The sequence below is a fragment of the Salvia splendens genome, chromosome 2 (assembly GCF_004379255.2).
Source record: "Salvia splendens isolate huo1 chromosome 2, SspV2, whole genome shotgun sequence".
Classification (NCBI taxonomy): domain Eukaryota; kingdom Viridiplantae; phylum Streptophyta; class Magnoliopsida; order Lamiales; family Lamiaceae; genus Salvia; species Salvia splendens.
Genome location: NC_056033.1, coordinates 36,070,518 through 36,096,194, shown reverse-complemented (window position 1 = coordinate 36,096,194; position 25,677 = coordinate 36,070,518). Strand labels below are relative to the sequence as shown.

General features: G+C 43.3%; 2 protein-coding genes, 1 non-coding gene and 1 pseudogene across 3 annotated transcripts; 3 read left to right on the top strand and 1 right to left on the bottom strand.

Moving 5' to 3' along the window:
- The first annotated feature begins 2,111 nt into the window (after nucleotides 1-2,111).
- On the top strand, nucleotides 2,112-2,183 carry TRNAD-GUC. The gene has a single exon. It is a non-coding gene; the product is annotated as a tRNA-Asp (tRNA).
- Nucleotides 2,184-4,673: 2,490 nt separating this feature from the next.
- Nucleotides 4,674-16,448, top strand: LOC121792518 (probable glutathione S-transferase). The gene is made up of 3 exons (XM_042190500.1): nucleotides 4,674-5,079; nucleotides 5,161-5,375; nucleotides 16,160-16,448. The coding sequence occupies exons 1-3, from the start codon at nucleotides 4,771-4,773 to the stop codon at nucleotides 16,293-16,295; spliced, it is 660 nt and encodes a 219-aa protein (XP_042046434.1). The 5' UTR covers nucleotides 4,674-4,770; the 3' UTR covers nucleotides 16,296-16,448.
- Nucleotides 16,449-18,520: 2,072 nt separating this feature from the next.
- Nucleotides 18,521-22,846, top strand: LOC121779204 (annotated as a pseudogene).
- Nucleotides 22,847-23,415: 569 nt separating this feature from the next.
- On the bottom strand, nucleotides 23,416-25,338 carry LOC121792533 (remorin-like). Its single transcript, XM_042190513.1, has 5 exons — nucleotides 24,903-25,338; nucleotides 24,527-24,577; nucleotides 24,240-24,327; nucleotides 23,924-24,005; nucleotides 23,416-23,832 (listed from the first exon to the last, which is right to left on the bottom strand). The coding sequence occupies exons 1-5, from the start codon at nucleotides 25,015-25,017 to the stop codon at nucleotides 23,632-23,634; spliced, it is 537 nt and encodes a 178-aa protein (XP_042046447.1). The 5' UTR covers nucleotides 25,018-25,338; the 3' UTR covers nucleotides 23,416-23,631.
- Nucleotides 25,339-25,677: the final 339 nt, after the last annotated feature.

The following is a 25,677-nucleotide window of genomic DNA, read 5'->3' as shown; positions in this document are numbered from 1 at the left end:
CCAGTCCACGAACTCTACATTTCTCCTCAGAAATGAATGATGACGGACTGCGAGCCGAATTAGATCTAGCCGAAGAAAGAAGAGAATTGGCGTGCATAAAAGCAGCCAAGTACAAGGAGCAAGTAGCCCGGTATTACAACCAAAGGGTGAAGAAGCTGCAATTTCAAGTGGGAGATCTCGTCTTGAGAAACAACGAAGTAAGCCGAGCAGAAAAGCTGGGCAAGCTCGAACCCACATGGGAAGGTCCGTATCGGGTGTCAGAAGTCCTCGGCAAAGGGTCTTACAAATTGGCTTACATGTCAGGAGAACAGGTACCCCGAACATGGCACATTTCCAACCTCAAGAAGTTCCATTTGTAAGAGACAGTCCAGTCAGTCAGTCTTATGTGCTTTCCTTGTTTTTTATTTGCTCTCTTTGCCTATGTGCGTTTTTGTTTGTCTTACGTGCGTTGTGTCTGTCTATGTGAGTGTCGTCTCTTACAAATGTAACCGAGGTATCTTGTTCTTCGAAGGCTGATCCCCTTCTTAGAACATATACAAGCCAACGATTGTGAGTCAAAGCTTCTACAGAGGATACAAGACCACAATTCAGCTTAAACAAGCAGTTCGTCTAAAACGAACTGCAATAAGCCAACGATTGTGAAGTCCAAGCTTCTAAAGAGGATACAAGACCACAATTCAGCTTAAGAATCAAGCACTTCGTCTGAAACGAACTGCAACAAAAGTCTGATTCTCGCGATAAAACTTGCCTGAATTAGGACTAGGGAAAGTCCGATCCACGCGATAAAACTCGCCGAATTAGGACAAGGGAAAGTCCGATCCCCAAATTAGGACAACGGAAAGTTCGATCCGAGCGATAAAACTCGCCAAATTAGGACACAAACCAAGTCCGGTCAAAGAAGAGTTCACTTCATCAGACCGAGGACAAACATCAACTTACCCCGCACCTTTATCCAGAATACCGAAGTGATTCACTTCGCTTTTCGGGGGGGGTAGTGATGGAGTACGTACTAAACAAGCCAGCACAAAGCCCAAGAAAGAGTATCAGTTCGGCATGACCAAAGAGTTCGGCTAAGAGTTCAGTTCGGCACAACCAAAGAGTTCGGCCTCAGCCTACAGCTCGGTAAAAGCCAACCAATCAAGCTCTGCCCTCAGGTCGGCATCAAGCTCTACTCTCAGATCGGCAAAAGCTGCTCGGCAATAATTCAGCAGTTCGGTCTCAGTATTCGACCGAACTAGGAGATAGTGGACTCATGCAAGATTTCCACCTCCGCTACACCGACGATCTATTTAGTGGTGTCAAGCAGTCATTAACTCATGCAGGATAGTGGACCCATGCAAGGTCGCCACGACCTCCACGACATCCACTACCTAATAAATGCTGCATGCCACGATCTTGGTTCAATGTATAAATAGAACCTAGGTCAGATAGATTTTTTTCTTCTGTTAACTTCTGTTAAGCTCTCTAGAGAGAAAATAGCAAATAGCAAGTCTGTATTGTTAGCTGTAGAAAACAGATCAAGCAATACAACTCTGCCCTCTTTTCTTCCCGTGGATGTAGATTTACCTCAGTAAATCGAACCACGTAAATCTCTGTGTTGATCTTCCTTTATTTTTACAAGCATTCATCACCATCAAAAATTCGCCGATTCATCAATTATACATAACGATTTCAACATTTTTATATCATAAAAAGCTAAAGAATATAAAAAAAAAACCTAATTTTAGCAATATCATTTCTCTTGTGATTGTTGTCAATAACTTCGAAGAAATGAAGATTTGTCAAAAAAATTAATTAGAAGTTGTATAATTTTATTGTATTTTGAAATACACATGACTTTAAAATCAAACAATATACTATAAGACGTGGTAGAATCAAACCTAGGATTATAAAGTATATTTGGCCCTAAATAAAGGAGCCCAAAATGCTTGAACACGAAATTAAGGGCAATAAATTTATCAAAAGTAATAACTTTGGATTCGTAAATATGGCCAAATTTCATTGCCTATTGGATGCAATAATGTCACTTAAGGGTAGTCGAACATCCAATTGTTATTATTGAATGTTACTCTGTTATTATAATTATTACTACAGGAAATTAATAACAAGTTGTCGTTGTAGTATAGTGGTAAGTATTCCCGCCTGTCACGCGGGTGACCTGGGTTCGATTCCCGGCAGCGGCGTTATTCGCTTTTTATTAAACTTGTTATTTTTAGGGTTTACTGAATTTTGTTTCCGAAGCTTCTGGAAGACTGTTCTTCTTTTGTTCTCCTAATTAAAGACTTTGAAAACTAAACTAAAGCAAAAGAAACGAGGACAAGTTGCCGGATCAATTATATTAAAATTTCTGAGTTTTATTAATGATTATTTTGTGGTAGTCTCAGAGATGAAATATGGTAAGAAAATATCTAATTAAGCAAAGGTAATGTTTCGATTTTAAAATAGATACAAGACTGCTCTAAAATTTGAAGTTATTGTTTAATTTTTTTTACCTCTGACAAAAATGACCAAAAGAGGCGTCGTATGAATTGTCAGATTAAACATTTAGCAACCAACATAAGAAATTAATTAATAACATTTGTTGAAGGCGGCCGACAGTGTAATAATGTGACAATCGCTGACCAAATAAAGGAAAAGTAATTTGGATGTTTCTTTAATGATTAGTATATTTTATATGATAATAAAATTTTGATGATTGGAAAATGAGTTTTTTTTTCTTTAATCTCACAATAAAAATTTTGGGTAAATTGGACAAAATGAAATTATGTGTTTTGAACAACATTAAACGCCCTTTGCAACGTTTAACGTAAAAAATGATAATTTTGGATGTTTTATTTGGGTAAAAAAGGTGGAAGACATTCAAAACTTCGAAATTCTTGAAAATGAAATAAAGGGCAAAAAGTATTTCGGAGGCGACGAGATTAGCGTTGTGGATCATGCTGGCAATTTCATTGCGTATTGATTAAAACGGGTTGAAGATTGTTTGGGAAAAGAAGATTTCATTAAAGGCAAGAATAAGTAAAAACATGTCGTTAGAGAATTGAAAAACTCTTTAATACGAGTTTAAACTACTCCTGAATACAAGTATAAACTAATCAAATTGAAGATTGTTGCAAGCTAACTATCAAAATACTATACTAAATGTGTGGGAAATAATATTTCATTAAAAGTAAGAATAAAGACTATAATCAATGAAGGATTAGACTAGAATGAATGAAGGATTAGTGTATATGTATATGAGTATATCTAGAATTGAAGCCTATAAAATGGGGTGTTTATATTGGGTAACAATTGGCCAAAGATTATCAAAGCATAATACAATGTGGAGTATGATTCTTATAGTCTTTTATTTTATAATCAAAGTGGTGATGATATTTCATTCGCTTCTATGTCAATACTGCATCATCGTTAAGTCACTTTTGCTTAGATTTAATAATTGTGGCATGCTAGATTAAAATGCTACGATCAGTTATAAGTTTGTAAATAATGTTAAAGAAAATTTGTACTATCTATGTTTATATATATCGCGTTAGGTTATATTAATTTACAGTAGTAATAACTTTCAATTTTTTGTATTAAAATTATCAACACAAAAACATAATTATATCAATACAACATGTAAATTTAAATATCAACACAAAAACATAAGTTTATCAACACAAAAAGATTGAAAAATTTTATATCTTTGTGTTGATATTTTTAGTATACAAAATAGAAATTAGTTATTAATTATTACTGTAAATTAATTAGTATTTGATCACACAATCACACACATAATTAATTTGATTTTAACTCAAAAAGAACCGAAGAAACAAAGGAAATGACAAACAAATTTCTAATAGACACGGCCTTAGCCCCTTACAAACACGAACTAAAAACTTTAAAGCTTGGCATAACTCAAAATTTTATACTCTCAGTTATATATTAATATAGGTGTTCAATTTAATGGAGAAAGTTAACTATAATAATACAAAGCCTCGAGAGCCAAGTGATGAGATCATCCCCTGCGTAATGCATTTTAGTTTGGGGGCATCTCTCTCCTCTCCCTTAGAAATGCGTTATATATCCACATTGAAATTCGAAACCATTTGATGCAACGATCACCTACTCCTCTCTATCCCTAAATATCACATGCTTCCTCCGTCCCGCACTACTTGCACTTATTTCCTTTCTGAGCGTCCCTAGTTATTTGCACTCTTTCCATTTTTAGTAACAATTTATACCTACAGCCGTAATTGTTGACTTTTTCTATCACTCATTCCTTAATCTCCGTGCTCAAAAGGAAAAGTGCGAGTAGTGCGGGACGGAGGGAGTACCATACGTCCATACGAGTATATCCTCTCTCTATTTCTGACGTAGGTGCGTACGTAAATCACTTATACATGAATCTTTTAAATACTTTTTCAAACTGAATACAACTCATATAAATCAAAACAAAAAAACCCAAGAATAATTTATATTTTACTTATAAAATAAGCACCACTATACGGAAATATAAAAATATAATCAAAAGAGCTACTCCAGTAAAGAAATGCAAGGATTAGATATACAATGCAAGTGTAAGACATTGACGATTTCAAATCGTTCGGTCAAACAGAGTTGTTAGCACACAACTTTTTCTTGGAACAAAATACATTTTTAATACCTTCATTGCTACTTTGGAATTCACACTGTCTTAGTGAACAAGATTGACTTCTCTATAAGTAGACTTCCAAAGCTAAGAATAGCAAAATAAAGTTCAAACAGTAGTACCATATACATAGACACAAAATGTCTGAAGTGAAGTTGTTTGGAGCTTGGTTTAGCCCTTATGTGAGGAGAGTGGAAATGTCCCTCAAATTGAAGGGTGTGGAATATGAATATATCGAAGAAGATCTCAAGAACAAATCACCTCTTCTTCTACAATACAATCCAATAACCAAGCTAGTGCCTGTTTTAGTTCACAATGGCAAACCCATTTTTGAGTCCAGTGTGATTCTTGAATACATCGATGAGACATGGGAAGGTCCCTCTGTCTTTCCCAAAGACCCCTACGACCGTGCCATGTCGCGTTTCTGGGCAAAGTTTGTCGAGGATAAGGTACCAAAATTAAACTCCTTTTTTTTTATCATGTTTTATAATTGAAGCTAAGAAAGTGAGCTAATTAGTTGATGATTTCAGTGCTCGGATCCGTTGTGGAAAGCGTGTTGGAGCGCGGGAGAGGAGAGGGAGAAGGCAGCCAAGGAAGCCGAAGAAGGCTTCAAGATTCTAGAGAATGAAATCAAGGACAAGAAATTCTTCGGAGGCGACAACATTGGACTGGTAGATTTGGTTGCCAATTTTGTTGCACTTTGGGCTCCAATTCTTCAGGATGTGGTTGGATTCCACCTTTTGACATGATGGTTGGGCGAATTTTTGATGATGATGAATGCTGGAAAATACAGATCACGACACAGAGATTTACGTGGTTCGATTTACTGAGGTAAATCTACGTCCACGGGAAGAAAAGAGGGCAGAGTTGTATTGCTTGATCTGTTTTCTACGGCTTACAATACAGACTTGCTATTTGATATTTGATCTCTCGAGAACTTAACCCCAGTCTATCTGATCTAAGTTCTATTTATACACTGAACTAAGATCGTGGCTTGCATCACTACTAATGATGGTTGTGGATGTCGTGGAGGTCATGGAGATCCTGCATGGGTCCACTACCTCTTTGTTTGGTCCGCTTATCCCGCATGAGATCCTGCATGATTTGACACCACTAAATAGATCGTGTAGTGGTCATGAGATCCTGCATGGGTCCACTATCTCCCAGTTCGGTCGAATACTGAGACCGAACTGCTGAACTATTGCCGAGCAGCTTTTGCCGATCTGAGAGTAGAGCTTGATTGGTCGGCTTTTACCGAGCTGTAGGCTAGGGCCGAACTCTTTGGTAATGCCGAACTGATACTCTTTCTTGGTCTTTGGGCTGATGGGCCGTCACTGCTATTGGGCTTGTTTATTCCGTACCCCATCACTACCCCCCCGAAAAGCGAAGTGAATCACTTCGGCGAAGCGAGTCACTTCGGCATTCTGGATAAAGGTACGGGGGAGGCTGACGTCAGGGGACGTGCCTTGCGCGTGACTGCATTAAATGCGACAGTAAAATCCGGCCGTTGAATCCTGAAAAGGTGGGATTCGAAACGGTGCGATGATTTTGAAATCTTCTCCGAATCTGATAAATACGTCCTTTCTTCATCAGTTGAACACTTTTGCTATTGCTTCTTCTGCACTCTGTCTCTTTTGCGTAAAAATTTCCTTCCGCTTTCAAGAATTTCTTCAGAATTTCTTCAGATTTTGCAAAGAGTAAGAACCATGTCTTCTTCTTCTTCTTCAGAGTTAGGTAGCGGTAGGAAAGGGGGCAAGGGGTCTTCTAGCCGGAAAGAGTCCGGGGAGAAGACTGTAGAATACTTTCACAGCGTCTTGAGTAAGGACACCGTGATATCTCTACACGAAAAATATCTTCTTCCCGGGGGGAAGGCGGTGGTTCCCGACGATGATCATAGGGCTAACGACCCGCCGGAGGGTTATGCCACCGTTTACGAAGCCTGCTTAGAATGCGGGCTTCGTTTCCCTCTTCCCCCACCTTTTGTAGAGCTTCTTGATTTTTTTCAACTCCCTTTAGGTCAGGTGACTCCGAATTCTTGGAGGCACTTGTCGGCTTTTGCTGCCGAACTCCGTACGCTAGATAAGGATCTGTCTCTGCGGGCAATCCTTAATTTTTTCCAGTTTAAAAGGAAGGGATCTTGGTTTTACTTGATCCCCTTACAGCCTTTTAGGGCCTTCTGCAAAACCAAGTGGCCGAAATGGCAAAACCGTTTCTTTTTTTATAATAGGACTTCGGCTCCGGGCTTTCCTTGGAGAGGGCCGAAGTCCGTGATTCCCCATCCTCGGTTAGAACCGTTGGCCGAGCTCGAGGGCGAGCTCAATAAGATTCCTATGATTAGGAAACAATACTCGGAAACTGAGCTCGTCAAGGGCGACCTCGTGTTCAATATCTCGTCTTCGGACGAAGAGACTGAGGGTGAGGATTTCTTTTTTATGCCTTACTGCTTTAGCGGCGAAAACTAACCTTGTTTCCTTGTTTTTCGGTAGTGAACATATTGAATAAGCTGAGCCGCAAATCTTCGGAGTCCAAGGAGCCGGAGAGGCCGAAAACCACCAGCTCGGCGTCTGATGCCGAGAGGACTCCGAAGAGGCAAAAAACCTCTTCGGATCCGAAGAAGCCGGAGTCGACTTCGGCAAAGGGGAAGGGGAAGGCCCAGAAGCCCCCAAGAGCGTCGGAGAGAGACATCGTCATGGGGCCCCCTTCGGAAAATGTCTGTGAGCCTTTTGCATGGCCCACGGACTTCGCCGAGGTGAATTGTCTTCTTGATTCTTTGGCTTTGCTTCTTTCCTGTATTTTTGGTGCCCTCTGTTGACTTTTTTCTTTATTCATTTTCAGAGGAACGATATGCTCTCCAAGCTCGTCGCCGTCGAACTCTCCAAAGCGTCCAATGACTATGCTGAGATGCAGAGGAAGTTGGCGGCTGCTTGTCATCGGGCCGAACAGGCTGAGGCCAACTTTGAGAAGGCCAGAGCTGCTAGGATCTCGGCCCAGGATGAAGCTCAGTTTGCCAAAAACCAGCTCGTCATCCAGCGAGAGCAGACGAAACGGAGGGATGCTGCCGCCGTGGTTGCCCAAGGGGAGGTTCTCCGTGCTTTCGCGGAGAAACTCTTTCTGAGCAACCAATTTTCAGCCTTTGTCGGTGATCTGCTGAAACTGATGACCGATAAAGCCGAGCAGGGTCCCGAAGTCATCCTGCCGCTGTACGGCCGAGAGATAGCAGCTCGGCTTCAGAGTCTGCCGGTGCTTGAGGAGCTTGCTTCGTCCTCGGTCCTGCTTTCTGCAGACCAAGTTCGTAGTTGCCGAGCTGACCGCGATGAGAACATGGAGGCTATCTTTGCCTCCATAGGGTCAGTTTCACCCGCTCCAATTTTCCATGGAGAGGGTGAGACCGAGCAGCATGAGCGGCAGACCGGCGATGAGCAGGCCGAGCAGGAGGCGCAGCAGATCGGCTACGGTGGCGCCGAGCAGGCTGGGGAGAGCAGGGAGGCCGAGGCTGAAGCTGAAGCAGACAAGGAGAAGGAAGCTGAACCTCACCGAGAAGGCGGAGACGAAGCTGGCGGAGTATGATTTCGTCTCCCTTCTCTTAGTTTAGTTTCTTCCTTCTTGTAAAACGGCCTTGAAGCCCTTGTGTAGAAAAAAAAATTTTCTTATGAATGAAAAAATTCTTCTTTCTGCTCTTGTGTCTTCGTATAGCCTTTCGTACTCTCTTTTACTCCTGTTGTGGTTTACTACCTGCTCAGTAATCTGAAATGCCGAACTGACATAGCTGCTCTATATTCTGAACTCTTAAGGAGCTGGAGGTACTTCACTGGAAGCGGCTGTACTCTTCGGCTTTAGACGAAGCTGAGAAAAGAGCCATAGCTGACCAGGTGAAGAATGACGAACTCTTGGCTCGTTCAGTGAAGCTGGAGGCCGACAATAAGGACTTAGAGTCCGAAAAGAAAGATCTGGAGGCCGAGCTGAATACCGCCGTCGCTGAGAGGACTGCGTATGAGGATTTCATCTGCAGGCGCGGGGGAATGACCATCTCTGAAGTTCAGGAACGAGTTGACGAACTGTGGGAGGAATATCACGTACTCCGGAGGAACAATGCGCTGGAGAGCTCGGCTTGCCAACAAGTCGTGACCTCATTGCGGCGCTGGGCTTCTCGGTACGACATCATTCTTTCCCGGCGTCCTCCAATCGAGAGATTCCTTAGGCATTTCCCGCCAACAGATGGTCGCACTCCAGCTCAAACCCCTGATTCACTTGCTCAAGACCCTACTCCAAGTCAGTAACGAACTCAGGAACAGCCGGAAACGTCAAGACGAGAACGGACTCAGGAGCAACCGGAAACGTCAAGACGAGAACGGACTGAAGTTCGTAGAGGAGCTGTGATTATGAGTGAGCAAGATCAACAAATGCTTCGTGAAGAGACTCTTCGCCGCCGAGGTGCTAGGGCTTCCCGGGCTCAGAGAAGAGGTGGCAGGTCGATTAGAGCATCTCGTCGACCTGCTTATTCTGCAGCTGCCTGGAACGCCCGAACTCAGCTTCACGAGGATTTTGTGAATAGATGGCTCAACTTTAGCAACCCTGGACAGTAGAATAGTCCTTTGTAATAGCGTAACGCCTTCTTGTAGGGCAGCAGAATTGTATGCCGAACAAGATTTAATAAATGAAATTTTCATTTCGCTTCTAACACTGCGTATTAACAGCTCAGCGAAATAATTTCATCGTACTTGTCCTCGGTCTTATGAAGTAAACTTCTTTGACCGGACTTGGTCCTTGGTCTTATGAAATAAACTTCTTTGACCGGACTCGTCTTTGGTCTTTATGAAGTAAACTTCTTTGACCGGACTCGTCTTTGGTCTTATGAAGTAAATTTCTTTGACCGGACTAAGCTTGTGTCCTAATTTGGCGAGTTTTATCGCTTGGATCGGACTTTCCCTTGTCCTAATTCGGCGAGTTTTATCGCGTGGATCGGACTTTCCCTTGTCCTAATTCGGCGAGTTTTATCGCGTGGATCGGACTTTCCCTTTGTTGCAGTTCGTTTCAGACGAACTGCTTGTTTCTTAAGCCGAATTGTGGTCTTGTATCCTCCTTAGAAGCTTGGACTCACAATCGTTGGCTTATTGTTGCAGTTCGTTTCAGACGAACTGCTTGTTATTTAAGCTGAATTGTGGTCTTGTATCCTCCTTAGAAGCTTGGACTCACAATCGTTGGCTTATATATGTTCTAAAAAGGGGATCAGCCTTTGAAGAACAAGATACCTCAGTAACATTTGTAAGAGACGACACGCACATAGACAAAACACACCTAGACAAGCAAGACGCACATAGACAAAAAAAGGACGAACAAGCACAAAGAAAGCACATACCTCTAGGACCGAACTAGACACAAGACTGACTGACCGGACTGTCTCTTACAAATGGAACTTCTTGAGGTTGGAAATGTGCCATGTTCGGGGTACTTGTTCTCCTGACATGTGAGTCAATTTGTAAGACCCTTTGCCGAGGACTTCTGACACCCGATATGGACCTTCCCATGTGGGTTCGAGTTTGCCCAGCTTTTCTGCTCGGCTTACTTCGTTGTTTCTCAAGACGAGATCTCCCACTTGAAATTGCAGCTTTTTCACCCTTTGGTTATAATACTGGGCTACTTGCTCCTTGTACTTGGCTGCTTTTATGCAGGCCAATTCTCTTCTTTCTTCGGCCAGATCTAGTTCGGCTCTCAGTCCGTCATCATTCATTTCTGAGGAGAAATTTAGAGTTCGGGGACTGGGTACGCCGATCTCAACCGGAATCACGGCTTCAGTGCCGTACACCAGACTGTACGGAGTTTCACCGTTGGAAGCTTTGGGTGTAGTTCGGTAGGACCATAGGACTTGAGGGAGATTTTCTACCCATTGTCCTTTGGCTTGTTCTAACCGAGCTTTCAACCCTTTCACCAAGATACGGTTTGTTACCTCCGTTTGTCCGTTTGCTTGTGGGTGGGAGACCGAAGTGAACCGCTGTTGAATATTCAGCTCTTGGCACCAATTCTTGAATGTCTTGTCGGTGAACTGAGTCCCGTTATCCGAAATGAGGATGTGGGGTAAGCCAAATCGGCACACTATGTTCTTCCAGACGAAATCCAATGCCTTCGAGCTCGTTATCGTAGCTAATGGTTCAGCTTCTACCCACTTTGTAAAGTAATCCACGGCAACGATAAGGAATTTCATTTGCCGAGGAGCTTGTGGTAGTGGTCCCACTATGTCTATGCCCCATTGCATAAAAGGCCAAGGGCTTTGCATAGCATATAGATCGGTCTGCGGCATCTTTGGGATATTTGCATGGATTTGGCACTTCGTGCATGTCTTGACGAGCTGCACTGCGTCTTGTACCAAAGTTGGCCAATAATACCCCCATCTCAGAACTTTTTTAGCTAAAGCTCTAGCTCCGATGTGGCTACCGCAAGATCCTTCATGAACTTCTCTAAGGATGTAGTCCGTCTCTTCTGGCCCTACACATCGCAATAACGGCTGAAGGTAGGACTTTCTGTATAGGACTCCTCCATGAAGTTCGTACCGAAGGGCTCGGCATGTGATTTTCCGAGCTTCTCTCTTATCCTCGGGCAGTTGTCCTTGATCTAGATACTGTAAGATCGGCGTCATCCAGTTCGGCGAGCTGGCTACCGAAAGTACCTCAGCTTCATCAATGCTTCTGTGCATCAATTCCTCCACCTTTGAACTTGGATATGAGGCTAACTTACTTAAAATATCTGCTCGGCTGTTTTCCGCTCTGGGAATGCGGATTATCCGAAAATAAGAGAAACTTCGGCTAATGCTTTGCGCTTTGTCCCAATATTTCCTCATCCTCTCATCACGGGCTTCACTTGTACCCAACATGTGATTCACTACGACTTGTGAATCACAATGGATTTTGAGAGACTTGATAAATAGACTTTGCGCTAGCTTGAGTCCGGCAAGGAGAGCTTCGTATTCGGCTTCATTATTAGTAGTTGGGAATAAGAACCGAAGTGAGTAAGTTACCTCGTGTCCGTCGGGAGCGATAAGTAAAATACCAGCTCCACTTCCCGTTTTATTCGAAGCTCCATCTACGAATCCGCTCCAGCAGTCCGGTGGCTCTACTTCGGATTCCAGAGGCTGTGCTAGTTCGGCATTGGTAGAATTTTTCTGTTCGGCAATGACAGGGATTGCTTGATCGAACTTTGCTTCTGCAAGAAAATCTGCCAAGGCTTGTCCCTTGATGGCTTTCCGAGGTAGGTATTCGATTGAGTGTTCTCCCAACTCTATGGCCCATTTGGCGATTCTGCCTGATGCTTCTGGCTTGGTCAAAACTTGCCGAAGTGGAAGATCGGTTAAGACGCATACCTTGTGAGCATAGAAATATGACCGCAGTCTCCTTGCTGCATTTACTAATGCCAGAGCAATTTTTTCCAGAGGTTGATACCTTGTTTCTGGACCTCTTAATGCTCGGCTTGTAAAGTAGATGGGAAGCTGCTTTAGGCCTTCTTCTCGTACAAGCACCGCGCTAATGGTCTGATCCGATGCCGCTAAGTATAAGAATATCACTTCAGCATCTGTTGGAGCAGAGAGAATAGGAAGCTCGGCTAAATAACTTTTGAGCTCGTCAAAAGCCTTATTCTGCTCGACTCCCCACTCAAACTTTGGTGCCTTCTTTAACACTTTGAAGAATGGCATTTGCTTTTCGGCTGCTTGGGAAAGGAATCTATTCAGTGCGGCTAGACATCCAGTTAGCCTTTGCACATCATGTATGGACTTCGGCATTGCCATGTTCTGAACAACTTGAACTTTTAGCGGATTTGCCTTGAGTCCTTCCTTTGAAACCCAACAACCTAGAAACTTTCCCGAATCTACCAAAAAGGTACATTTTTGGGGATTGAGTTTGAGGTTGGCTTTTCGGAGCACGTCGAGAGTGGACTTGAGATTGTCTTCGTACTCCGAAGTGCTTCTGCTTTTAACGACTATGTCGTCAACATACACTTCAACCTCCTTTCCGATCAAATGCCGAAAAAGCTTATCTACCATCCTTTGATATGTGGCTCCGGCATTCTTTAAACCGAACGGCATCTTTTTATAAGCAAAGATGCCGAAGTCAGTAATGAAAGCCGTTTTTGGAGCATCATTCTCATCCATTAAGACTTGGTGGTAGCCTTTGTATAAATCAAGAAAACAGAAAATTTCGAAGCCGATCAAAGCTTCTACTTTTTTGTCTATGTTTGGAAGGGGATAGCAGTCTTTAGGACAGTGCTTGTTTAGATCGGTAAAATCTATGCACATCCGCCATCCTCCTTCTTTTTTCTTGATCATCACAGGATTGGCCACCCAAGAGGGATATTTCACCTCGAATAATACATCCGCTTTCAGTAATTGGCGGACTTCGTCATGGATGACTTGATTTCTTTCTGCCGCAAAGAGTCTTTGCTTCTGTTTTATAGGCCGGACTGATGGATCAATATTTAACCGATGAGTGATTACCTCAGAGGGCACTCCGGTCATTTCCAACGGAGACCATGCAAAGACATCTTTGTACTCCTTGAGGAGCTGGATGGTCTTTTCCCGGAGTAGAGGCGTTCCCGCGAAACCGATCTTGACCGTTCTGGATGGATCATCTTCGTATAACTGAACGGTCATTGAGTTCGGCTCTGGTGTGACTTCGGTCATTTCGCTTGCCTCTGACTCCGGCTGCTGTGATTGCTATGCTTGATGATGCCGATCTGATTGCTCGGCACTTTTAAGCGCAATCTGCAGACACTCTTTTGCTCTCTTTTGATCACCTCGGATGACCGCTATCCCCCCTTTAGTGGGGAGCTTGATGGTGAGATGATAAGTAGAGCAAACGGCCCGAACTGCGTTGAGCCAGTCTCTTCCCAAGATGATGTTGTACGGGGACCGAGCGTTTACCACAAAGAACTCGATCATCGTACTGGAGCTTGTAGGTGCTTTTCCCACCGTGATCGGAAGGCTGATAATACCTTCAGGGCGGGTGTCCTCCTGGGCGAAACTTTTCAGAGGAAGTGGTGCCGGACTAAGCCGAGCTGGATCCACTTCTAGTTTATCGAAACATTCTTTAAAAAGAATGCTGACTGACGCTCCTGTATCCACAAACACTCTGTGGATCAGTTTGTTTGCCACTCCGGCTTGGATGACAATAGCGTCTTGATGAGGAGAGATGGCCGGGACGGGATCTGCATCGGAAAATGTAATCACTTCGTCCTGCTTCAGCCTTTTATGCGTTGGCTCCTCTCGATTGTAGCCTCTGCGCTCTGACTTCAGGGACGATTTAGTCTTCCCGGCAGGGAGAGCATCAATAGTCAGGATTACTCCATCATATTGCTGCTCGTCATCGTCTTCGGGATCCTGTTGCCTTTTCGGATCCTGAGGAGCGCAGTTCGCACCTCTCTGCTTTTTGTTCTTTTTCGGCTGCTTGCTTTGGTATTTTTTTAATGTCCCTGCTTTCACAAGAGCATCAATACCTGCAGCCAAATGTCGGCACTCCTCGGTATCGTGACCGTGGTCTTGATGGAAGGAGCAATATTGATCCTGAGGTCGACGCGCAGCCGATTTCGTCATCCGCTTTGGTTTTTCGAACATATCGGAATGCAGTTCGAAAATTTCCGCTCTTGACTTGTTCAATGGTACGAACTGAGCGGGCGGCTTCTCAGGATTGAGACGTGGCCCCAATCGGTCTTGCACCGGAGTCCTTTGAATCCTTTCAAAAGGAGTTCGGCGAGGATGTCCCTGATCGCCAAAAGGAGTTCGGCGAGTTTGTCCCTGATCGCTGTGATCGGGCTTCCTCCTGTCTCCTCGGGATGAGCTGTCTAAAGACCGTTTGCGACGGTCTGCCTCATCGGCACGGGAGAACTGGTCCGCAATGTCCCACATCTGTTGAGCTGTTTGCGGACTGCATTCCACGAGCTTTCTGTAGAGAGCTCCGGGCAGGATTCCATTTTGGAATGCCGAAATGACAAGTAGATCATTGAGATCATCTACTTGTAGGCATTCCTTGTGGAATCTCGTCATAAAGTCACTGATCTTTTCGTCGCGACCTTGACGTATAGAAAGCAGCTGAGCCGAAGTGATTCGGGCTTCCGCTTTCTGAAAGAACCTCCTGTGGAAAGCATCCATTAGATCTCGGTAAGATCTAATGCTGCCTTGGGGGAGGCTATCGAACCACCTTCTTGCGTTCCCGATAAGCAGCTCGGGAAACAGCTTGCACATGTGGACCTCATTGAGACCTTGGTTCGCCATGTTATACTGATAGCGTCCCAGGAAGTCATGAGGATCCACTAACCCGTCATAAGTCATCGACGGGGTTCGGTAGTTCTGTGGCAAGGGAGTTTGGGTGATATCGTCTGAGAACGGAGTCTTCAATGCTCCGTACATGGCGAACCCGACATCTCTTCGGTATGGAGGAGATGGAGTTCTCCTGTGGTTCCGGTACCGAGGAGGAACAGGAACATGTCGGGGTTGAGGATTCTTCTTCCTGGAAGACACGGCACTACTGCGGTAGTGACTTTCATGTCTGGATGAGGAAGGAGAATCCACCGTTTTCGTCTTCGGTTCTTGGCTCTTTTGCAGGAAGGTTAAGAACTCATCCTGCTTCTCAGCCAAGAACAGCTTGACAGCCTCATTCAAATCAGGCTGCTGGGAAGACTCGGTGTGTGGACCTTTTGAGCGGCTTGTTCCTTCATCGTGAAAACTGGAAGTAGATGTCTCCCGAGGCTGTTTTCCGGACCTGCGGGCTGGACTAGCTTCCTCATGGTTTTCACGAACGGTATTACGGGTAGTATGTGATCTGGTATGCATTTTTTTTTTTTTTTTTTTTTTTTTGGGTGGAAAAAGGGTCAAAAATTCGCTTTATCACAAATTTGGTTCTCTGTTTCCCACAGACGGCGCCAGTGATGGTTGGGCGAATTTTTGATGGTGATGAATGCTGGAAAATACAGATCACGACACAGAGATTTACGTGGTTCGATTTACTGAGGTAAATCTACGTCCACGGGAAGAAAAGAGGGCAGAGTTGTGTTGCTTGATCTGTTTTCTACGGCTTACAATACAGACTTGCTATTTGATATTTGATCTCTCGAGAACTTAACCCCAGTCTATCTGATCTAAGTTCTATTTATACACTGAACTAAGATCGTGGCTTGCATCACTACTAATGATGGTTGTGGATGTCGTGGAGGTCATGGAGATCCTGCATGGGTCCACTACCTCTTTGTTTGGTCCGCTTATCCCGCATGAGATCCTGCATGATTTGACACCACTAAATAGATCGTGTAGTGGTCATGAGATCCTGCATGGGTCCACTATCTCCCAGTTCGGTCGAATACTGAGACCGAACTGCTGAACTATTGCCGAGCAGCTTTTGCCGATCTGAGAGTAGAGCTTGATTGGTCGGCTTTTACCGAGCTGTAGGCTAGGGCCGAACTCTTTGGTAATGCCGAACTGATACTCTTTCTTGGTCTTTGGGCTGATGGGCCGTCACTGCTATTGGGCTTGTTTATTTCGTACCCCATCATGACACAAGATAAGTTTCCTAATATAAGCAAATGGGCTGATGAGTTTTGCAAGGATAGCTTTGTTGAGAAAAATATGCCTGAGAAGGAGAAAGTGAAATTGTGGTTGAAGATGGCTCTTGAGACTGGTAGTCTCTACTAAAGAGTGACTTCAATATTGCAGTGTCTGTATCGTTTATTTATGAGTAAGATAGTAATGAAAATAGTGTCTTATCTATGTGTGGTTCTGTTCGAATAAGACATTGTGTGATGTTAAAGTTTGGAATTTGTTGGAGGGCATATGTTTTCGTCATTATTCGTGTTTCCTTTCTTGTGCATGCTATTGATATACTCCCTCGTCTTTAAAAAATGTGAACTTTTAAAACTTAACACGGATTTTAATACACCATTAATAAAATAATTAAGAGAGATGAACTGGTAAAATAAGAGTAAGGAAAAAAAATAAAGTAAAAGAAATTAATCTCCAACACAAATCAAGGTCTCAACCATAATATTGCAACTCAACCCTTCTATATAGTGTAAGAACTCCACCCTTGTGCTAAATGCGCACTCAAATGCAACACTAGAAATGTGAATTGCCAAAATATCAACTCTCATCTCACTTAGAACATGGTAACGAAGATTCTCAAACTAACTATTACTTCAAGATGTCAAAGTTGTTTATATCATCCTTGAGCGCTTCGTATTTACTTTATAATGAGATAAAAGACTCCAAATAATAAATTGTGTCTTAATTATGTATTCGATACATTCTTTATTTGAATGAATTATTAGATAACTTGTATTTTTATAAATTATAGTATTACCTAATCTCGCACTCGATCCAGAAAATTAGATATCGGGTTGGGTAAGAATAAATACAATGCCCAATATCCTAACAAAGACAAGTACAACACCATGAATCAAGGAGATGAAATGTTGGAAAATGTGTTATAAAAGTGAAAGAACTGCTGCTACTACTACTAGAGAAATGGGAATAACTACCAGTACAACACAAAATTCTATATCAATTGTACTTACTACATTATTACTCCTTAAATAATCTTTTGATTTGTCAAATGTTCATTATATTTTTTAATTTCAAATAATTGACTCCACACTCTATTAAATTTTTACACTCATATTTTATTATGAAACTAATATTCCCTTCATCTCCTAATATGTATATGTATTCCACTTTTACTTGGCACAGGATTTTTAGAAACATTGATTGGAAAAGTTAATTTTATAATAAAGTAAGAGTGAAATTGAGCAAATGAAATATGAGATTCATTATATAAAAAAAAGTAAAAATGAAACGAGATAATTAATAGGTGAGTGAAGCTATATTGTACAATCTTTTAAAGTTTAAGTTAATGAAGGAAATTGAGTTGGGAGAGCAAAATGATTAAAGTCAAAGCTGGGTGAGATCATCCCCTGCGTCACTCTCCCGCCGAATGCGTGCGAAACTGCGAATATAGACATTGAAAATCGGAGACCAGTTGATGCGATCACCTAATTCTCTGCATCTCAATATTACCAAATCATTTATATTCTCGACCCTCAATTTTCAAATAAATATACATATATCCCTTTCCTCTGTTTCTGAGTAGCTGCATGTGTAAAACACTTTTTAGAGAATCTACTAGTCTTCGTCAAACATCATTTCATATCTTAATTTGTACTCCCTCTGTTCCATAGTAACGGAGGCGTTTCTTTTCGATATGGAGATTAAGAAAATTATGTTAGGTAAATTAAAGTAATGGGAGAATAAAGTGGAAAATAAAAAAAGTAGAGAGATGAAAAGAGAATAAAGTAAGAAAGAGTAAAGTAGGTGAGCATCCACAATAAGAATAGCACAGTCATAGCCCAGCTATAGCCTAGCCACAACTCATCCTGCCACATCATCAGCACTAAAACTCCTCCTGCTACATTATCAGGACAAGCAACTGGACAAGCAATAGCCCAGCCATAGCCTAGTCACAATAAACAAAATTATAAAAAAACAAATAATTAACAATCACACAAAATACGGAATTAAATTTACCACACAGATACTGGAAAACTCAATAATAATATTAAAATTTTAAAAAGTACATTAATTAAAAAAAATACATTAATTAAAAAAAATTACAGAAATCTAAAAAAAAACTCCTCCACACACGGGCTCCCCGCCTCCGCCTCACTCCTCGCCGTCGTCGCCGTAGCCGCCGTCGTTGTCTCCGCTATCCGGGACCCCCAAATCTGCAGCATCTGAGCCCGCGTCTGAGCCCCCACCTGTGCCGCGGCGGGATTCAAATCGGCCCGCATACTCACGAGCATTGCGTGAAGAAAACTCTTCTCCTCGGGGTCAGTTGCATCCCTCCATTCAGCTAAGATCTTGTACATATGAGTTCGCGCTTGTTGACGGGCGAAGAAGAGGAGCTCGGATGTCGACCCGTCAACAGGGGGATGCCGACTGGACCTCCTGGGAGGTCTGGCGAGTCCGTTGCGCCCGCCTTTGACCAACCGGGCGAGTGCGGCGAGCAAACGCGGGAGGGGACGGGGTTTCCTGTACATCCTCGGGGAGGTCGTGGGAACCGCCGCTGCTACCGCCGCTGTAAGCACCGGTATAGTTCAGGCGCTGCTTCTTCGGCCAGCCAGCATCTACACCTGCCCGAAACTTCTCGGAGCCCATCAGCACCTCATAGCAGTTCCAGTAGTTGAACTCCTTGTAAAACTCGGGCTGGGGAATGGCTTTCTCCGCTATCCTCCTGCAGTCCTCGTCAGTTTGGCCACTGGTCTGCATTCGGAGGGCGTTGGTGTACAAGCCAAAAAATCGGGAGACCTCAGCCCGGAATCGGTCCCACCCCTTCCGGCACTCCTCCCCGCTGCGTGGCCTCCCCTCCGGGCAAAATGCTTTGTAGGCTGCTGCTATTTTAGCCCACAAGTTGACGATTCTATGATTGTTTGAGGCGAGGGGATCATCGCAAACACTCACCCACGCCTTGGACAGCGCGACGTTCTCCGCGTCCGTCCACTTCCTCCGTGCCTGGCTGTCGTCACCAGCCGGCTGCGACGACTCGCCGACCACCCTTTTCCCCTTCTTCTTCTTGGGCGCGCCCCGACCCCGCCCTACCCCCCCGTTTGAACGGGAATGGCCGCATCCCCGAGATCTATTCCCAACTCCTCTAAGGAGAAGGTCTCAATGCCAGTGAACTGTGTCTCCGCTAGGGTCGATGTGTGCGAAGAAGCAGTAACAAAATCAAAACTGGGGCGATAGACGTTGTCCCCCCTCCCCGGCGTCCCCTGCATCCCGGGTGCCCACCCCGACATCATCTGCATCCCCGATACCCCTTGCCCGCCCTGCATTGTCGGGCCCCCCGGCATCCCCTGCCATCCCGGCATACCACCCCCGGATGCCATCCCGGGCATCATCTGCTGCCAAGGGTACATGTTGTAGTACCCGGCCATCGGACCCCATCCACCTCCCACGGGTACCGTGGGAGTTTGAGACCCGCTCGTCCCTAGAGTAGGCTCATTGATGTGCTCCATTTCACGTTGTTGCTCTTGTACAGAAATTAAGATAGAGAGAATACTCGTTAAAACAAGTGGTGCAAATGAAAATGACGTTCAAATCGCGTGTATATAGTGTTTCGAAAATTAAATAAATAAATAAAAAATTCCGCTTGCCGATCGCTCGCCGATCGAGAGCCTGCAATGGCGGCCAGCCGATTGGCGAGCGCATCGGCCAGCGCTCGGGAATCGGCGTGCGCTCGCCGTTTTTCTCACCGATTTGGCGCTCGCCGGCTGCAATGGTTCGGCAAGCGGACCGGCGAGCGCCAGGGATTAGCTAGCCGGTGGGCTCGCCGCCATTGTGGATGCTTTAAAAATGGAAATGACTCTATTACTATGTAACGTACCAAAATGACAAAGTGACTCTATTATTATAGAATGGAAGGAGTAGTATTTTTTTAATTCAACTGGCTTAGCCAACAAGTTTTGCCTGTCTCTAGTATAAGAGTGTCCACTAGAGGGGCGCGCCGGCCGCCCCGCCGGCCTATAGTGCGAGAATCGTCCGCCCCGAGGAGGACAAATTTTTTGGGGCGGACGGCCCTTCGGCGAGAAGAGTGCGAGGACGCGCCGGGGGGAACCGCCGCGTCGATAGGCGCGCCGGCCTATAGCGAGGCGGTGGCGGCGCCCCAGATACGGGGCTGACGAATTTTTATTTTTTTTTTCCTTTTTTTAAAATCCAATTTAATTTACCTATAAATACACCTCATTCCTTTCATTATTTTCACACCATTCCAACTCTTCACTCATACATTCTCTCACTAAAATTTGTAGATTCAATTGGTATTAAAAATGGACGATTTGTGGAATGACGCGTGGAATTCGCTGATTCAACAGGTGCAGAACCAAGCGGACGAGGAGGATGCGGCGCGCGAGGCGGAAGTTGCGGAGGCCGTGACACCTCGTGCGATAACTCGTCGTCAGACCATCCAACGAGACCATAGCGGAGCGCACCAGCGTCTAATGGCGGACTACTTTGTGCATAACTCCCGTTATCCACCCGATATTTTCCGTCGGCGATTCAGAATGTCGCAACTGCTCTTCAACCATATAGCGACGAATTTAGCGAAACGGTACCGGTGCTTCACCCTCCGAAGTGATTGCACTGGCCGGATCGGGCTGTCTACTTTTCAGAAATGCACCGCTGCAATTAGGCAGCTTGCCTATGCCGGACCGGCTGATATGTTCGATGAATACCTACAGATGGGTGAGACGACTAGCCTAACGGTGCTCAGGCAGTTTTGTAAGGGGATCCGGGAAATATTTGGTCCGGAGTTCCTACTAAAGCCCACCTTTAATGAGTGCCATAGACTGCTAGATATGCACGGTTAGGTTCACGGTTTCCTAGGGATGTTAGGAAGCATCGATTGCATGCATTGGGAGTGGAGAAACTGTCCGGTGGCGTGGAAAGGCCAGTTCACTACTGGTTTCAAAAGCAAAGGTCCATCGATGATTTTGGAAGCCGTTGGTGACTACCGTTTGCGGATCTGGCATGCGTATTTCGGTGTTGCAGGTTCGAACAACGACATCAATGTTCTTTAGTCATCGCCTCTCTTCAATGATGAGTGCCGGGGGGAGGGTCCGGAAATCAGCTTCGTAGGCAATGGAACGCAGTACAACAGGGTTTACTATTTGGCAGATGAGATATACCCTCGGTGGCCCGTATTCGTCAAGATAATTCGCCAACCGGTTGGACCGAAGAAACAATATTTTGCGCGAAAACAAGAGGCTGCTAGAAAGGATGTTGAGCGAGCTTTTGGTGTCCTCCAATCGCGATGGCTCATTATACGGTGCCTGGCACGAGTTTGGCACGAAGATGATGTCGCGAATATTATGTTAACATATATCATATTGCACAATATGATAATAGAAGATGAAGGATTTGCTGCAGAGCATTGGGCATCGGAAGATGGCGCAAGTACAAGTAACGGTGTTGCCTCCGTGCCGATACAGATGGGCGTACCACGGAGCAATGAATATTTGCTCCAACGTTTCATTGATATGCGCAGGAGCACAGCACATACCACACTCCAGGCCGATTTGATTGAAGAAGTTTGGGCATGTAGGGGAGGTGGCGCAGCGTGAAGGCCATTGTGATTTTCAATAGATTAAATTTTCGTTGTATAATTTGTCCATTACTTTAATATGACGAAAATTTAGTGTTTAATTTTAATTTCTTCACTTATAGCCGTTTTTTCTAATTACGTATAGTTCAATAATTTTAATTATAATTGAATTAAAATAAACGAAATTTTTTGGGACTATTGGAAGTGTCCACCTTATAGCTGCGGACAGTTTTTTTTGTGGGCGCAGACAATTAAACTGGGGTTGTGGATAAAAAAAGGGGCGGGGCTATTGGGGATGTCCTGGATACCCTAAGTAGACCTCCAAAACTAAGAGTAGTACTAGTATTACACATCCACCAAAATAAATTTAAAATAATACTACACACAGAAATTCTGAAGTGAAGGTGTTTGGAGCTTGGTACAGCCCTTATGTGAGGAGAGTGGAAATGGCCCTCAATTTGAAAGGTGTGAAATATGGATATATTGAAGAAGATCTCAAAAACAAATCACCTCTTCTTCTACAATACAATCCAATTACCAAACTAGTACCTGTTTTAGTTCACAATGGCAAACCTATTTTTGAGTCCAGTGTCATTCTGGAATACATCGATGAGACATGGGAAGGTCCTTCCATTCTGCCCAAGCATCCTTATGAACGTGCCATGTTGTCGAGGATAAGGTACAATAGTTAAACCCTTGTTTTTTTATTAGTACTAGTATGTTTCATAATTTAAGTTAATTAAGTTGATGATTTCAGTGCTCGAATCCGTTGTGGAAAGCGTGTTGGGCTGCGGGAGAGGAGAGGGAGAAGGCGAAGCGCTCAAGATTCTAGACAATGAAATCAAGGGCAAGCAAGAAATTCTTCGGAGGTGACAACATTGGATTAGTAGATTATGTTGGCAACTTTATTGCATTGTGGATTCCAATTCTCCAAGATGTGGTTGGATTCCTCATTTTGACACAAGATAAATATCCAAATATATGGAAATGGGGTGATGAATTGTGCAACGACAGCTTTGTTAAGAAAAATCTGCCTGAGAGGGAGAAAGTGAGATCTGCTTTGAAGAGGGCTTTTGAGACTGGTAGTCTCTACTAACAACACCTTCAAAGTTTAGTTTGTGTTTTTAATCATGGGTGTGTATCTATGGATAGTTGTGTTTGAATAAGATATTGTGTGGAGTAAAAACTGTGTTATTTCAAAGTACGTATGTTTCCTTGAAGTTTCTTTGTATTGAAAATTACATTGAAATATACTCAATGTTTATTTGTTTATTTATTTTCCACGTGCACATATTGTTAAATCGTTCGTACACAATATTGACATAAAAAATGAATGAATCTCAAAACATGAAATCTGAGGAATATATAGTACTATTAAGAAGTTATTATCACGTATCAAGAAAAGGAGATCATACTAAAATAAGTAATTCAAATTAAATAGTACTAAAAACATTCATCTTTGTCAGCAACATTCCATCATCAAGCCAAAATCCCCTGTTCGAACCTAACAATTGGTCGCCAATAGCGATCTATTCTTCCAAGAATATATGCTGATGCACGAACTTCAAAGCTGTGTCGTATGCTCAAAGGAAAAATTTATACTCCTTCAATCTACAAAATAATGTTGCCATTTTAGGACATCCACAATTTAAATCAAGACCATTGTTTTCTTGTTACAATCAAACTGTGGATTTATTCAAGACCATTGCTTTCTTGTTACAATCCAAAAAGACAACATGACATGACATGACATGACAGAGTAGTAGAATCACACGACAGAAGAAACTATCTATACAGAAGCAAAAAAAACAGAGTTATAAGATTCAATATTCAAACACTTTGTTGGTGGTGATACTAATAGATGGTAGATTCACTTGTGTTTTAGCCGCCGAGGCATCCACAGGTCTTTGGCGGGGCTTGATTGGTTGCACACAGTTTTGCAGCGGTCTCCTCAACTTTGAGCAGCTCTTCTCCACGTTTGGATTCAACCAGGGCCCTCTTCTCCTCGGCCTGCTTGTGCACTAGTCCGACCTTGTTCCTGATCTTCTCCGCGTACTCTCCCTTCTTCTTCTGCATTTTTTCCTTCCAGAAGCATGCGTGGATCGTCTCATTGCTCGTTTTGTAAACTGGTAACTTTATTGAAGCTTCGTCAGTTTGAGAAATGTGTTGTTACCTCAATGCTCTTTAGCTCGCTCTCAAGAGCAGCCTTCTTCGTGTTCTCCCACGCAGTAACGTCTGAGAGCTTCTTCTGAGCCCTGCATCATCATAGGATTTAGTTATCATCACCTCTCAATTATATGGAGAGGTCTGAAACATTTGAAAGTTGAACTTCAATGTGCCATCATCAAGGAGACAAGCATAGTGACCGGATTTGTACAAGAACACGTTGCAAGAAGAGCAATGCTTCTAAAACTGATGTTCCAAGATTGAAGCATGACAATGCTCATACAAATTAGTATGGAATATAAGATATGGGAGATGTTCCCTACTTGTTTTCGGCTTTGGTCTTTTCACTTTCTTCCCATGCCTTGATATATGACAACCTCTTCTCGTCTTCGAGCTTTGCAAGAGCAACATCTACAAAATTCATATAGTCCAACTTCTTCACTTGGTGATTTTCTCAAATCATTTCAACTTATCCACAGTTCATTTTTTGATATAATCAACTCAAGCTGAAGCTACTACACAAAGCGAAATCTCTAAGACTAAATACATGTTTAACTAGATCTAAACCGAATTACTCGTGCAAATCTATCAATTTGAACAAGAAACTGACCTCTATCAAGGGATCCTTTGGAGCTTGTCTTGGCTATGGGATCAGGGATCTCTGCAGCGCACAAAAACAGTCTCACAATTCAACTTCAATCAGAACTAATGGCATAGAGATTTCACAGAACAGATAAATATCAAATGTTTTTTATGAGTCATGACTTGTAATTTTGAATCAGTATTGTTCAATAGTGATATATAAATGGAGAAACAACTATTTCTAGCATTTCCCAGCAACCAAAATTCAATCTTTAGTACTTTTGTTCATAAATTATGAAAACAAATGCAGGGTTAATCAGTTGGTAATCATAGATTTTCATAACAGAATCTTGAATAGCTTAACAGTCGCAGAGAGAGAGGAGAGAGTTGAGAAATGTATTTACTTGCAGCAGGCTCATGCTTCACGACGTCGTTGGACTTCCCCATCACCGCCGCAGCTGCTGGTGCCTCCTCCGCTTCAGCTTTCTTCGGAACAACTTCTTCCACCGCTGCTGCCATTTCTAAAGATAATGGATATATATACGCGCGCGCACACACACACACACACACACACACACACACACACTCTCTTTGTGTGTCTCTGCTGGCGAATAAAGCAAAAGGAAGCAGAGAAAATTCTCCACAACAGAGAAAGAAGTAGAAAGGGCTGGCAATGGAGAGAGTTCGATTACTGTATTTTGTGGGGCTTTAAAACGACAACGCAAACTGCGTTTCCACCACCGTCTTTGCTACTCCCTTGGGTTTTGTATTGCAAGTCACGATACTCTGCATCGAGGCTCACTGTAGTAGCAAAGGGACGCCTTCTCTTTACCGTTCACTTGTTACCATTGGATGGAAGGAGGTAAAGGATTTAGGGTGCACAGGAAGATCTGTGTGGGTGCGACGTAGAGTTGACTTCCCACGTGCCGACAGGTTATAACATTGATGGTTAGTGTAGAGTGACCGATCTCTTTTAATTAATGTCGTTATAATTAATTACTACTCTAAGCTTGCCAAACATATTAATGTACTACTACCTTTTATATCCACAAAGAAAAATGAAAAGATAGTTTTGTATATAGGAGTATATAATTGACCATCTGCTTCCGGTATCCTTTTTCTTTTATTGAATTATAAAAAAAGAATAATTACAATCTAGATGTTATTAATGTACGTTTT

What these genes read in the sequence shown, in the direction of transcription:
- LOC121792518 (XM_042190500.1), top strand. Translation starts at nt 4,771, where the DNA reads ATGTCTGAAGTGAAGTTGTTTGGAGCTTGGTTTAGCCCTTATGTGAGG. An exon ending in CAAAGTTTGTCGAGGATAAG is followed by an intron (nt 5,080 to 5,160) that starts GTACCAAAATTA and finishes TGATGATTTCAG; the next exon opens with TGCTCGGATCCGTTGTGGAA. An exon ending in GTTGGATTCCACCTTTTGAC is followed by an intron (nt 5,376 to 16,159) that starts ATGATGGTTGGG and finishes CCCCATCATGAC; the next exon opens with ACAAGATAAGTTTCCTAATA.
- LOC121792533 (XM_042190513.1), bottom strand. Translation starts at nt 25,017, where the DNA reads ATGGCAGCAGCGGTGGAAGAAGTTGTTCCGAAGAAAGCTGAAGCGGAG. An exon ending in CAAAGGATCCCTTGATAGAG is followed by an intron (nt 24,328 to 24,526) that starts GTCAGTTTCTTG and finishes TGAATTTTGTAG; the next exon opens with ATGTTGCTCTTGCAAAGCTC. An exon ending in AAGACCAAAGCCGAAAACAA is followed by an intron (nt 24,006 to 24,239) that starts GTAGGGAACATC and finishes ATGATGATGCAG; the next exon opens with GGCTCAGAAGAAGCTCTCAG.